General features: G+C 50.2%; 1 protein-coding gene across 1 annotated transcript; it reads left to right on the forward strand.

Annotated features, from left to right (window-relative positions):
- Positions 1-86: 86 nt before the first annotated feature.
- Positions 87-12,551, forward strand: NONO (non-POU domain containing octamer binding). The gene is made up of 11 exons (XM_031944563.1): positions 87-184; positions 4,523-4,700; positions 6,145-6,338; positions 6,585-6,886; positions 7,944-8,039; positions 8,297-8,493; positions 8,836-8,920; positions 9,223-9,325; positions 10,018-10,057; positions 10,564-10,673; positions 11,597-12,551. Exons 2-11 carry the CDS (start codon positions 4,532-4,534, stop codon positions 11,729-11,731), a joined length of 1,431 nt encoding a protein of 476 aa, XP_031800423.1. The 5' UTR covers positions 87-184; positions 4,523-4,531; the 3' UTR covers positions 11,732-12,551.
- The last annotated feature ends 281 nt before the right edge of the window (positions 12,552-12,832 follow it).

Here is a 12,832-nt window from a genome sequence, read left to right on the forward strand (position 1 = left end):
TGGCTCCTCCCCTAGCACGATATCGGATTGACAGGGCGGCCATCCAGTAAGGGTCTCAACTCTGGGAGCCCAGGGCGGTGCCGAACTAGGTTGAGTGGTTTCCGGCGGCCTCGCGCTCTTTTCTTGAGGCGCTAGAGGCGGCGGAACGCTGCCGCTACTCGGGGGAGACACAGCTTTGCATCAGGTGAGTCGTGCTAGGAGCGGGCCCCGGTGAGGCAGAACGTGGAGTCTCTGGTGAGGCACAGCGAGGAGTGTTTCGGGGCGGGGCGGAGTGGAGTTAGGTTGGGCGGCGGCGGTAGCGGCGCAGCACGAGACGGTTGGGCGGCTCGGTGGTGAGGCTGAAGCCAGCTCGCCAGCTCGGGCGGGCGGGGAAGTGTAGGCAGAAAGGGGGGGGGGGGGCGGGCGCAGGCCCTCGCCCTCGCCTCAGCCTCGGTCTGGTCTTGGCCTCGATCTCGGCCTCAGCCTCAGCCTCGGTCTGGTCTCGGCCTCGTCGCGCTCCTCCCCCTTCTCTCTCCTCCCTCCCCCGTGCTCTCTCCCCACCTCTGCTGATCCGCGGTCGCCCTCGTACCGAGTGTGCGGTGCGCGCGCTCTTTGGCGGGCGGCAGGGCGGCCTGGGCCCGTGCTACTGCAAGCGCTCGGAGCGGAGCGAGCCAGGGCAGGCCGGGGCTGCTCGGGGCGTCGCCTCCTGCTCTCCTGGGCCTCCCTTTGTGCTCAGCGGGAGCGGGGGCGCGGCGGCGGCGGCGGTGGGGGGAGGCCGCCGGGGGCCCTGCCACGTTTTGCCCTTGGGATCCCGCGCTTCTGCTCGTCGGGCCCGTACCCCGTCGGGATAGATGTTGACATTCATCCCTTTAGGGCCTTTTTGTGTCCCAAGTGATCACCGGTCCTCCTCCCCCCTCCCCCCAGCTTACAAAACGCTTTCTTTCCACCAACGGATCTTGACTTCTTAAATCTGCCAGCTGCTTCCTCCATCGCTAATGCTTTGCAGTTTTCAGAAAAGTCCTGCCAAGGGGTTAGAAAAACTCACTCTCCAGTGTGAAATTGTTCTTTGGCATCGATCACTAGGTGAGACTGCCGGTATTCTAGACGTGATTTCGGGGGCTTCGTGACCATTGACACATAAATACTCTGAAAAGATTGGGTCCAAATACCACCTCTCAATGTAACGGCCTCACTTCCCCTGCCTGGAAAATGGGGCCAATAAAACCTTTCGTATCTTACAAGTTTGGAGGGGCCTATAGGATGTCATGGAGTCGATTTTGCAATCTAAAGCACTTTCCAAAGCTCCTAGACTACTTACGTGCCAGCTTTTATTGCTGAAGTGAAGGATTGGGAACCTCAAAATCCTTTGCACTGTGTTTTAAGGCTTAATATGTTTTTTTTGGGGGGGGGGGAGGGAATGGCTATTTAATTTGTATAAAAATAGACTTTTAGAAGGAGAAATGTAGACCATTCTTTGAAGTTTTCCTGGTAGAAAAAGCTGATCTCCCTTAGTGGCCACAATTTTGCATGCAGCTGGTAGGATCCTTGATGGGGGAGTGGAAGATACCTTGTAAATGTTTCGATCTTAGGTACCTAATTATCTTACAGTTGATAAAACTGAAGGCCAGAGAAAATGTTACATCTTCTGGGTTACACTGGTGTACTGATGCCATGATAGAGCAATCACCTGCTAGAATAATTGTTACATTCCAGACATTTTGTCATTATTGCTTCTCTAAAATAGCAGCTTGTTCCCATGCAGATTGTTCCACCAAGGGAATCTGGGAAGAAGGTGGGAGGTGGGTAGGAAGCAAGGTTATTTCTGCTTCCTTGTTTCCATTCCTTAAGCCCACAGGCCCCTTAAGCCTATAGTCCTCCATCCACCCCCCTCCCCAACTGGAGAGAGATTCTAGACATATTCTTTCCCCCATCAACCGTCTAAAGATTGGGTACCTTTGATGAAATTGTGGGGAGAAGGGTCTACGTAAGGAAAAAAATATCCAATCGCCAGGTTCAATTTGGTCAGGCTTCATCCAACAATACCTTTCTTTATCCTATCTTTGGCTCTTTGTGCATCTCAAAATTCCTCCTTGATGTAGGAGCCATTTGCTTGTGGTTGTCTCGAAATGGCTTCCTTTAAATTGAATGTTAAGTGAAATCTCTGTGTGCAGGCCTTGAACGGTAAATATTGAATGGAAGTCCATGGGGTTGCCTTTAACATGCAAATGTGTATTGTGGATTTCTGAATGGGGATATTGTCCGGGAAGCTCTGGGATGTTATACTAGGACCAGAGACACAAACCTCTGCCAGGGCCTGTGTTCTAGACCGGAGAGAGGTAAGGAAAAAACCAGGGGTACCGAGAATGGTGCCAGGGGGCATGCTAGCTTTGTGGTTGAGGGAGATTCCAAAGCAAGCCCTTTCAGTTTGGAGTCGATGTGTGCTTGTCTGAATAGGAAAGATCTGAGCTTTTGAATAGAAATTGAGTGGGCTAGCCAAAAAAAGTCTAGTCTAAAGGTTAGTGCTCAAGAGAGGGGGCCTGTAGCTTTAAACAAGCAATAGTAACAGAGACCACCTGGCCTCAATTAGTGTTTAAACCTGTACCGAGAACCCCGAGTTATGTCCAGATGGGCTATTGCTTTATCTCCCGGATTGTGGCTCTGCCCTTGAGCTGTGTGTTGGGAGAGAGGGTGAGGTGCTATTGAGATGAGAAAGGGCATTCATTCTTGGAAAAGCTGGTGCAGGAGACGCTGGGGCCTAGAGATAGGACTTTTGAAAAAATTTCCCTAAGTGATTGCAATAATTCCAAATATGACCAGCCATCGGTCAAGATTTCTCTAGGTACGTTATTACAAAAGAAAATATCACAAGGTATAAACTTGTAAATTCTGCAAATTTTGTATAATTTCTGAATTTGAGGGACTGTCCTGTGTTGGAGTTGCCATAGGAAGCCAGTGAACAAGCCTTTCTGCAATCAGTTTCCGGTTTGGCATTTAAATGGCTGGGACTGGTGTTTCAAGAAATGGGAATTAGACCCCGGCGGCCTGGCATGTGCACACGGAAGCATTTCAGCTGGGATCTTTGGGCATCTATGACCGCTTGGCACTGGCTTGCTTGCTGTTCCTCACTCCATTTTCCCACTCTTAGCTGCTTGCCTGCCGTGCCTGGAGTTCTTTCCCTCATATACCTACTGGTTTCTCTGGCCCCGCCTTCTACAAGAAACCTTTTCCAGGCCTCCTTAATCTTGAGCCTTCCCTCAAAGACTGCCCTTGCCTCCCTCCCCCCTTGTCTTGACTGTGGCTCAATTGGGAGTTTCTAGGTAACAGTACCTGTTGATTTGATGTTTTGGTATCCCCAGCACATGAGTGCTTCCCAAATGGGAGCCGCTGGGATCTCATGGGCAGTCAGTTCATTTAACTGTGATGAAATAAATGGTCCTAGGATTCATTTTGGATTTTTTTTAACTTCGGTTTCTACTGCGAAGATCGAGCAAAAGAATGCAGAGTGCTTTTCGAACCTCGAAACTCTATATAACTTAATTGGTATTCATCAAGTTAAAAATTGGTGTGTTGGGGGGGGGGGGGGGGGGGGTTGTTTTGGTTTTTAATGGTACCTGGTCACTCCTAAAATAACTTTTTGGCCAAGTTGTCGTGGACTCTTCCAATACCGGTAAATCTAAGGTTTGGCTAGGGATGGTAGTGGTCTTTGAGATTGCAAAGAAAAACTTTGAGTAGGATGTAAGAAACTTTTCCTTCAGCTGAGTCGTGACTTTTGGGACCTCTGTATGGGGTTGACTTTGCCTCTCTTTTATTTCATACAGAACTGATGCTGAAAGAAAGCAGCTCGGTTGATGTTTGCTGATGAGAAATGGTTGTTTTACTTGAAAGAGCTAGTGCTCTCATTCCTGGACACTGAATTGAAAGCCAAGATCAGTGGATGAGCCAGGTCATCAGTAATCTTGGGCCTGCCGATGAGAGGCCCTGGAGGCCCTAACTGGGGTAGATTTGAACTTGAAAATTAGCTGGACTGGCTCAGAAGTAGAGTCCCCATTGTCATTTTTCCTTTGTTACAGGTTCTGCTCATCTGATGTTCTTTTGTATGTAGTTTAATCCTTTATGTCACACAGAACTTGTTGGTCTAGGACTGTATTAAGAAACACCTAGGTGGTACAGTGGATGGAGCTTTGGAGTCTTAAAGGCCTGGCTGAGTTCAAATCCAGCCCAGCCTCCAATACTAGCTGTGTGTTCCCATTTCCTCAGGATCCTGTAAAATGGGGACAATAATAACCACCTACCTCCTAAGGCTGGGCTGTTGTGAGATCTTTGTCATATGCTTTCTTAGCAACAGAGTCCTGCACACACATAGTAGGTGCTTATTTAATGCTTGTTTCCTTCATACTTTCCATCCCATGTCTCCAAGGAGGAATCTGTTACCTGGTTCTAGCAGAGGCTTTCATTTTTCTAAGGTGAGAGATATCGAGGTGGTGACTGACTGCCTTAACAAATGTATATAAGGATACACCAACCTGTTCTGTTTTATTTTTAGGGTGCCAAAATGCAGAGCAACAAAGGTTTTAACCTGGATAAACAGAATCATACTCCAAGGAAGCAGCACCAGCACCAACACCAGCATCAGCACCAGCAGCAGCAGCAGTCACAGCCTCAGCCGCAGCAGCAGCAGCCACCACCAATACCTGCAAATGGGCAGCAGGCCAACAGCCAGAGTGAGTGTTCTAGCACTTGGGTGGGAATAGATCCCTCTCTTGGCAGTAATGTCTTGATTTAGCTGGGTACCTAGAGAACGAGCCTTTCTGCCTCCTATTGGGTATCTTTGCGGTTTTTTCCTCATCCCTTCCCAAACAGCTTCTTGGGATGGCAGGCTGGCTCCTTAGCTACAGAAATGAATGTGTTCTTGGGTAACACCGGTCGGTGTCCTGTAGTACCCACTTCTTAGAGATGCCTTAGAACACCTCCTAAAGGGCATAATGCTGCTGTGGTGTGTCGTGTGGTATGGCCTTTGCTGGCCCTTTTCTTGCCTGGACTGGGGGCCCTAGACTTGACTTTTCTTGACTGGTTCCTGTTGTGGGTTTCTGGGCTCTTGTGGGCTCTGTTTTCTTTCTTGGATTTATAGCTAGGGCAGAGGTTCCTAACCTGGGGTGCTTGAGCTTGTTTCTGAGATATCCTGACAACTGTATTTCAGGATTACTGATTTCCTTTGTGATCTGAAGTATTTTCTGCATTAACAAACATTATTTGGAGAAGCCCATAGACTTCACCAATCTGCCAAAAGGGGGAGTCCTTGTCCCAGAAAAGGTAGAGAAGGTCCACTCTAAAAGTTGTTACTTGTGTGCCAGGCTCCTGTCAGTGCCACCTCTCTGTAAGCCCTGGAGAAGCATGACTCTCCATGAGAATGTGGGCAAATTCGGGGTTTCCAGGTGAAAGGCCATGGAGTCCAAGCCACATTTGGATGAGAAGCCTCTGCTCGAAGCCTGTCGGGGAGAGGGAGGGTCCATCTCGCTTGGCACCCCGGGCACTTATCAGGAAGAAATGCAGAATTTTCTTTTGACTTTCATTCTGCTTCTCAGATGCCTTAATTGAGGAATATCTTTACAGTGTGGTAGAATTACTATCTTGTTTTACAAAAACAGTAGTTTGGTGCAGAAGGAAAAGCCCTTCTTAACCTGGAAGAATAGGCCTGGGCTACTATCACGGTGTGCTTGTGTTCTGGCCCGCTTTGAGTTGGCTTTGTGGCTGAGCCCATGGGATCATGTTGGACCTCAGTCCCCCCAGATTCTGAGATACTCTCTGCTGCTAAAAGGAGAGTAACTTCTGAGGACAAACTGTGAGAGGGGGCCTTTGTCTTCAACAATAACAAATACAAAATTCCTGTTTTATATATGGTCTTGTGTTGGGGATCGGGCTCATGTTTTCTTCTTAATCCTTTCCTTGTCAGCAAGGCGAATCTGATGAAAAGTGACCTGGCCTCCCATTTTTTAATTTAGTTACAAAGTACTGAAGGCAGTTGGGGGTTTGCTTGGGAAAGAAAATGGTTATCTTTGGCATCGGCTTGTCCCTGTTCGCACAATTTTTTTTTTTTTTTTTTGGTCAGAATTCAGTGGATTTTATTCTCTAATTTAGAAACCATCTGTGTATCTCGTTCCTCTGCAGATGAAGGCCTGACTATTGATCTGAAGAATTTTAGGAAGCCAGGGGAGAAGACCTTCACCCAGCGTAGCCGCCTCTTTGTGGGAAATCTCCCTCCTGACATCACCGAGGAGGAGATGAGGAAGCTGTTTGAGAAATATGGCAAGGCAGGCGAGGTGTTCATTCACAAGGACAAAGGCTTTGGCTTCATCCGCCTGGTGAGCGGCTCTAAAAGAACTGAGCTGATGGGGGCGCTGGGGAGGGAGAGATCGGCATCAGGGATGGGATTTCGCAGGCAGAAGGAGGGGGTTGCTGGGATCAGAAAGGCCTCATAAAGACCCCATAAAGGTCTTTCTTGCCCTTGGTTGCCAGTTCCTGGGCTGTGGGAAATTTGTGTTCTTGATCTGTTTATTTCTGTGTTGGTCTGTGTATCAGGCTGTGATGTTCTTTCTCCCGCCATCTAGGAAACCCGCACTCTAGCTGAGATTGCTAAAGTGGAGCTGGACAACATGCCCTTACGTGGAAAGCAGTTGCGAGTGCGCTTTGCCTGCCATAGCGCATCCCTGACGGTTCGGAACCTGCCTCAGTTCGTGTCCAATGAACTGTTGGAGGAGGCTTTCTCTGTCTTTGGCCAGGTGGAGAGGGCTGTAGTGATTGTGGATGATCGAGGGAGGCCTTCAGGGAAAGGCATTGTGGAATTCTCAGGGAAGCCAGCTGCCCGGAAAGCTCTGGACAGATGCAGTGAAGGGTCCTTCCTTCTGACCACGTAAGTGGAGGGAAGATTTGCGGTCCCTGTGCTTTCACTGCATGAGGCTTCACGTGTTCTTGTTGTGTCTCTTAAAAGTTGACTTTCCCTCTTTGGCGTGAGTCTAGAGGATGAGCCTGGAAAAGCCAGATTCTTTGTTTTCTAAGCTTTTTTCCCCTAGGCCTGCAGAGATTAAGCTGGAGGGGCCAGTTCTACCTGGAGCAGCTGGGCTGAGCTGCCCAAGAAGCTGTACCGATAGGGTATTCTCATTGGAAGCTGCAGAACTTGGCCTCCCCTGAGCTTAGTCTTTTTATTTTTTGGCTGAGGCTATGGGGGTTAAGTGACTTGCCCAGGGTCCCACAGCTAGGAAGTGTTAAGTGTCTGAGACCAGATTTGAACCTCGGGTCCTTCTGAATTCAGGGCTAGTGCTCAATCCACTGTGCCACCTAGCTGCCTTGATCTTGGTCTTTTTTTTTTTTTTTTTTTTTTCTTCTGATCCTCTCTCTGCATATGAAAGCAAGACAGTAACAAATAATCTGCTCCTTGAACATTACACACCCAAGCCATTTTCTCCAAGTACAGTTATGGTATCGCAATGCCAGCTTAACATTGGCGAAGATGGTGCATTGTTAACCCCTTGGCTTGTAGAAAACATGGCGTGTACCATCTGAACATTTGAGCCAGTACTTGCTTCGAAGAATGGGCTTAAGTATTTTGTCACTTCTCTTTGGGGTTGGCTATGGGACTGTTTCCCGTACCTGTGGGGGTCCCAAGGTGCTTTGCAGCGTTCTTGCAATACTTATTTTGGACTGTAGCTGGCCATTCTCTCTGCCTATTATAAATGACTCCTTTGTAGCTACACTGTGTCAGGTAACTGCTGGCTGATGCTTCTGTGAATATCAGCTCCAGATCCTCTGGAGTGCTTTCACGAGGGGCTTGGGCTCCCTGGGACTAGGTGTGAAAGCTTCTCCAATTCTCTCTTTGGTTGCTTTCCTGAGCCCCTGCTCTAGTTAATTTGCTTTGTTGCTGCGAAGTGCTTCCTTCTCAACTGACTCGAAGACATTTTCCCGTTTCCCAGATTTCCTCGTCCAGTGACTGTGGAGCCGATGGACCAGCTAGATGATGAAGAAGGGCTCCCGGAGAAGTTGGTCATCAAGAACCAACAATTCCACAAGTATGTTACCTAGGAAATAAGCCTATTTATTTCTAAGAAAGAAGGGGGAGAATGAATGCCTTCAGTCTGTGTGCGTGAGAGGGAGATGGGAAGGCCAGGTTTTGGATTCAGAGTCCTTTGAGCCAGAATGGGTTAGGGGTTTTTTAGCCATTGTGATCGGTATACGGTATTCTTTCCGCCTCTCTGAGAGATTGTCGTTTTCGTTGTTGGGTATGAATGCTAGGGTGGAAGCTGAACCCAGGTCTTTGTGTTACCAGGGAGCGAGAGCAGCCACCTCGATTTGCCCAGCCTGGCTCCTTTGAATATGAGTATGCCATGCGCTGGAAAGCACTGATTGAGATGGAGAAACAGCAGCAGGACCAAGTAGACCGAAATATCAAGGAAGCCAGAGAGAAACTGGAGATGGAGATGGAGGCTGCTCGCCATGAGCACCAGGTCATGTTGATGAGACAGGGTGAGTGGGGCCTGAAAGTAATTTCCCTCGTTCTGGGCGCAGACTCGAGGCCTCGTCTTGGAGGGCTGCTCTTTTCTGACTCGTGGAATGACATTTGTGGAGGTCCTCAGACGTGGCAGACAGCATAGTGTAGGGAGTCAGGAAGGCCTGGATTCCAGTCCTACCTGTGCTGTGGCCTAGCTATAGAGTCGCCTTCCCTCGTTGTTGGGATGGTTTCTGAGGTGGCGTCTTCCAGCCTTGAATCTGTGAGCCTCTGACGTGGGAGGGGGTGCGGCTGGGTGGATGGGAATATTGTCGTGAAAAATGCCCTGGGTGTCACTTGCCTGGTGTCTGCTCCTCTAGATTTGATGAGACGCCAGGAAGAGCTTCGAAGGATGGAGGAGCTGCATAACCAAGAGGTGCAGAAACGCAAACAAATGGAGCTCAGGTACTTTCTCAGCCCCATCTCCCTCTCTTTCCAAATCCTTTTAGGTAAAACCTAATTGACTCCTCATCAGGTTGCTTGAGACTGGGCTGTTCCTAGGCCCCTTTTCTGGCCACGCTATGGGGCAGGGAAGCTGTTAAAGTGCTGGCCTCAGAGGCACCGGAAGGACAGGAGAGGGACCTTCCCAGGATGAAATAGGGCAGAAGAGAAGGCCTGGTGTGGTTCGTAGGATCCCCACGTAGACTAGCTTGCCTCGTTCTGGTGGGTCCCAGGCATCTTGATGGCTGACTCTCTGTTCCCTGTAGGCAGGAGGAGGAACGCAGGCGGCGTGAGGAGGAGATGCGACGGCAGCAGGAAGAAATGATGCGACGGCAGCAGGAGGGCTTCAAAGGAAACTTCCCTGATGCGGTACGGAGTGCCTTAGACCCAGGCACCCCTGATGGGCTGCCCGTTCATGGCATAACAAACCAACTAGGAACCGGTGCCTGGGATACCGAAGGGCACCAGGGTCTGCCCCTTGCTCACTGAAAGAACCTTTTGGAAGAGAAATAGCACTAAGAGTCAGGCATGGGTTTAGAGAGCTTACAGAGAGCACATGGAGCAGGGATACAGCCTGCTGCAGAGTAATGGGAGTGTCAGACCTGGCACACTCCCCAAACAGGGAGAAACAGTATAGATGAAGCCTAGTCTTAAGCTCGCTGTGAAAATCGGGGCCACTGTCTTCCCCTGTGGTTCAAGGTTAGGATCTAAGTTCTGTGGCGCCACCAATGCCCTTTGTTCATGCCCTCAAATTATTTCTGACAGGTTGTTGGTCTGGGATCCTGGGTGACAGCAATAGACAGAGCCTGCATCCCTTTCTAACGGGAGAGCCCTTAGCTCGTGTCTTGGCAGCTCCCTCCCCTTGGCCTCAGCGCAGTACGCTGGGGGTGCCTTTTCTGGCAGGCCTTTTGATTTGATTACTTCCCTTAGAACTGTTTCCCAGGGATTTTAGGGGGGTGGGGATTGAGGACAACTCAGCAGGTGGTCCTTAGAACAGAAACAGGTGGAGGTTTTGGTGAGCAGGCCCGTGGTGAACTTTTGTGCCATTTTGTTTGTTTTAGAGAGAGCAGGAGATGCGGATGGGCCAGATGGGTATAGGAGGTAAGGAAGCTCCAGCAGTTCCCCCTTCCCTCTCACCTCTCCCAGATTCCAGTGGCTGCTCTGTTCAGGTAGCATTATTGGCTGGGGTTTAGTGTTGGGCTCGAGACTCCCCTGGGCCTAGGACTACGAGAAGAACATCTTTCAAAAAACAACTGGCATGATGCAAAAGCAATCGGTGGCTGTGATTAGCTATGGGCCAAGGTGCTCGCTACCTGTATGGCATTCTGTCGTGCCAGCCACCTGGCTTGAGAGTTGGCTGTGGGCAACGAAGGTCGCTTCTGCTCTCCTTCCTATCCCATGCTCTCCCCATGTTTGACTTGGCTCTGGTAACCAGAGGAGGGCGTGAGAGGCCACAGCATCGACCCTTTGTCTAGCCTCTGAGGCTAGTACGAGCTTACTTTTGGATCACATCTAGCTTGGGGAGTGCGTGGAATATGAATGTGTTTATAATTGTGGTGATGTCCTTGTCCTTAGTCCCCCCCAGCTCCTTACATTGCTGTTTTTAGGTGCTATGGGCATAAACAACAGAGGATCCTTGGGAGGTGCTAATGTACCAGCTGGTGCCCCAAGTGCTCCAGGGCCTGGTCCAATGATGCCAGATGGAACCATGGGAATGGTAATATATTTGCAGGGCTGGCCTTAGGGGTCCCTTGGCCCAAAGGGGGAGGCGATGCTTGTTTTCTGTGGGGTGTTCTTTCATAGGCCCCCTATTCCAGCATTCAGTAGGGCCCTAGAACTAGAACCGGAAAGGGACCTCCTAGGACAGCTAGTGCAACCTCCTCCTTTTAAGAAGGAGGAAACAGAGTCCAGGAGGTTAAAGAAATGACTCGCCCCAGATTTCATAGGGTGGTAAGCGCCAGAGTTGGCACTTTGGACTCCACTTTGGCTTCATTCCCTATGAGACAGTGTTTAGATAGGCTCCACGAGCTGGTGCTCGAAGAGCTGAGGTTTGGTTGTTCTAGGAACCGATTGTTCTGCTGTTTCCTGTGGGGGATGGGGTAGGTCTGCTTATATTTGAGGAAGATGAGGAAAAGGGATATATAGGTAGAGGTTGATGTAATGAGCTCAAAGACTTTGGCTCTGTGTGGTCTGGAAACATGCTTCCCTTGGGGGCCAGCTGGGTCAGTATCCGGTAGGCCGAGTCCATAAGGACCGGCCCGCGTTGGTCCAGTTCAGCCGTCTAAGCCAGAGGAATGCCGAATGTCAATCCAGCAAACACGAATCGAAGGGCTCGCTCCAGACTGCTCCGATTTCGGAGTTTAGTAAATTGCCCAGTGTCTGGATTGTCAGCAGTGAGAAATCGGGGTGAGTGATCAGAGAGGTGATGGCAGCAGCTCTTGACGCTGGTATCGGCAGCTTCAGTCACCCTAAAGCCGAGAGGCCCCGTCTCTGGTTCGGCTCTCTTTTTGGTAGAGTAGAGACCTGGTGTGCAGCTGGCCCTTATTGGCCTTTCAGGGGAGAGGGACTTGGGGTAATGGGGAGCTCGGGGTTAGGGGATGTGCTTTAACACCTCTCTCCCTTTCTCCTTTGGCATTGAAGACCCCACCACCCAGTGACCGCTTTGGCCAGGGTGGTACAATGGAAGGACTTGGGGCAATGGGTGGAAACCCTCCCGCATTCAACCGAGGAACTCCTGGAGGGGACTTTGGCCCAAACAAACGTCGCAGATACTAATAGAGTCACAGTGTCGAGTTTCCCCGGACCCTTTTTGGACTAGCCAGGATTCTACCTTAGAGGGGTGTTGGGGCTCCGCTCCTCCTGCTAGTTAGGCCTCCCACTTGAACTATTCTAGGTAGGAAATTTGCTGAGGGCAGAGAGGGGTTAGGGAGGGGCATTAGCGAAGCAGTTCTATGTGGCGCATTCCTAAAACTTCAATGTGAAGGCTAAGAAGGGGATGGGGGAGGCCACGGCACAAGCAGACCCGGCTCTATCCCTGGTTCCCTTGACCATTCCACCTTTCTCCCCTCACTGGTCCCTCAGTAACTTAGACACGATCCTTAACCCCGTTTCCTTTTTGGTTAGGCCCTCAGGTGTGTCCATGAAATTCAGGCAACAATCTCAGTAGAAGGGCCTCTTCCCTCTTCCCACCCCAGTGTTCCTTTTTACATCCCGAGAAGGTTTTGTTATCCGCTTTTAGGTTTCCATTATCCGTTTTGTTTTGGTTTTAGTTTTTTAACTTCTATTTCTTGGATGGCGGGAGGCAGCCCAGAATGGAGAAGCTTCACCTCCCTCTGGGGGGTGCTGGCGTGTCACTGTTAACACTCTCTGTGTCGGTCCGCTCGCGAGCTGGAAGGCAGGGCCGGGGGCTGCTGGGTGCTGGTGCTCTCTTATCCATGCCTATAGTTCTTAAGGCTTGCCTGTCTTCCTGGGGCTGTGCTGTACAACTTTCACTGGGGTAGCTGATGTTTGGCCCTCACAGTCTGCATTTGATTTGAGAAATGAGATAGGAATGCAGCAGCAGCATTATTAAAAACTGAATTTAAGCCTTTTTCCACCTTCTGTGTTGTCTCTTTTTGGGGGACAAGTATTTGGGATGGGGGAGCATGAGCAGGGGGAGGGGTGTGGGCACAATGAGTGGCGGGTGTACTGGGAAGGTTCGGGGAGGGAGCACACCTCGCCGTTTCTGCCTTAAGTCTGCCCCAACCCTGAAAACCAATTCCCTCCCTTCCGCCGAACCCCTCCAGTAACCCACAGGTAAGCATCTGGCCTCTGCCTGAGGGGTACCCAGTGGAACCCTGTGATCTGAATCCCTGGTGGAAGAGAAGATGCCCTAAT

The sequence above is a fragment of the Sarcophilus harrisii genome, chromosome X (assembly GCF_902635505.1).
Source record: "Sarcophilus harrisii chromosome X, mSarHar1.11, whole genome shotgun sequence".
In the NCBI taxonomy this organism is placed as follows: domain Eukaryota; kingdom Metazoa; phylum Chordata; class Mammalia; order Dasyuromorphia; family Dasyuridae; genus Sarcophilus; species Sarcophilus harrisii.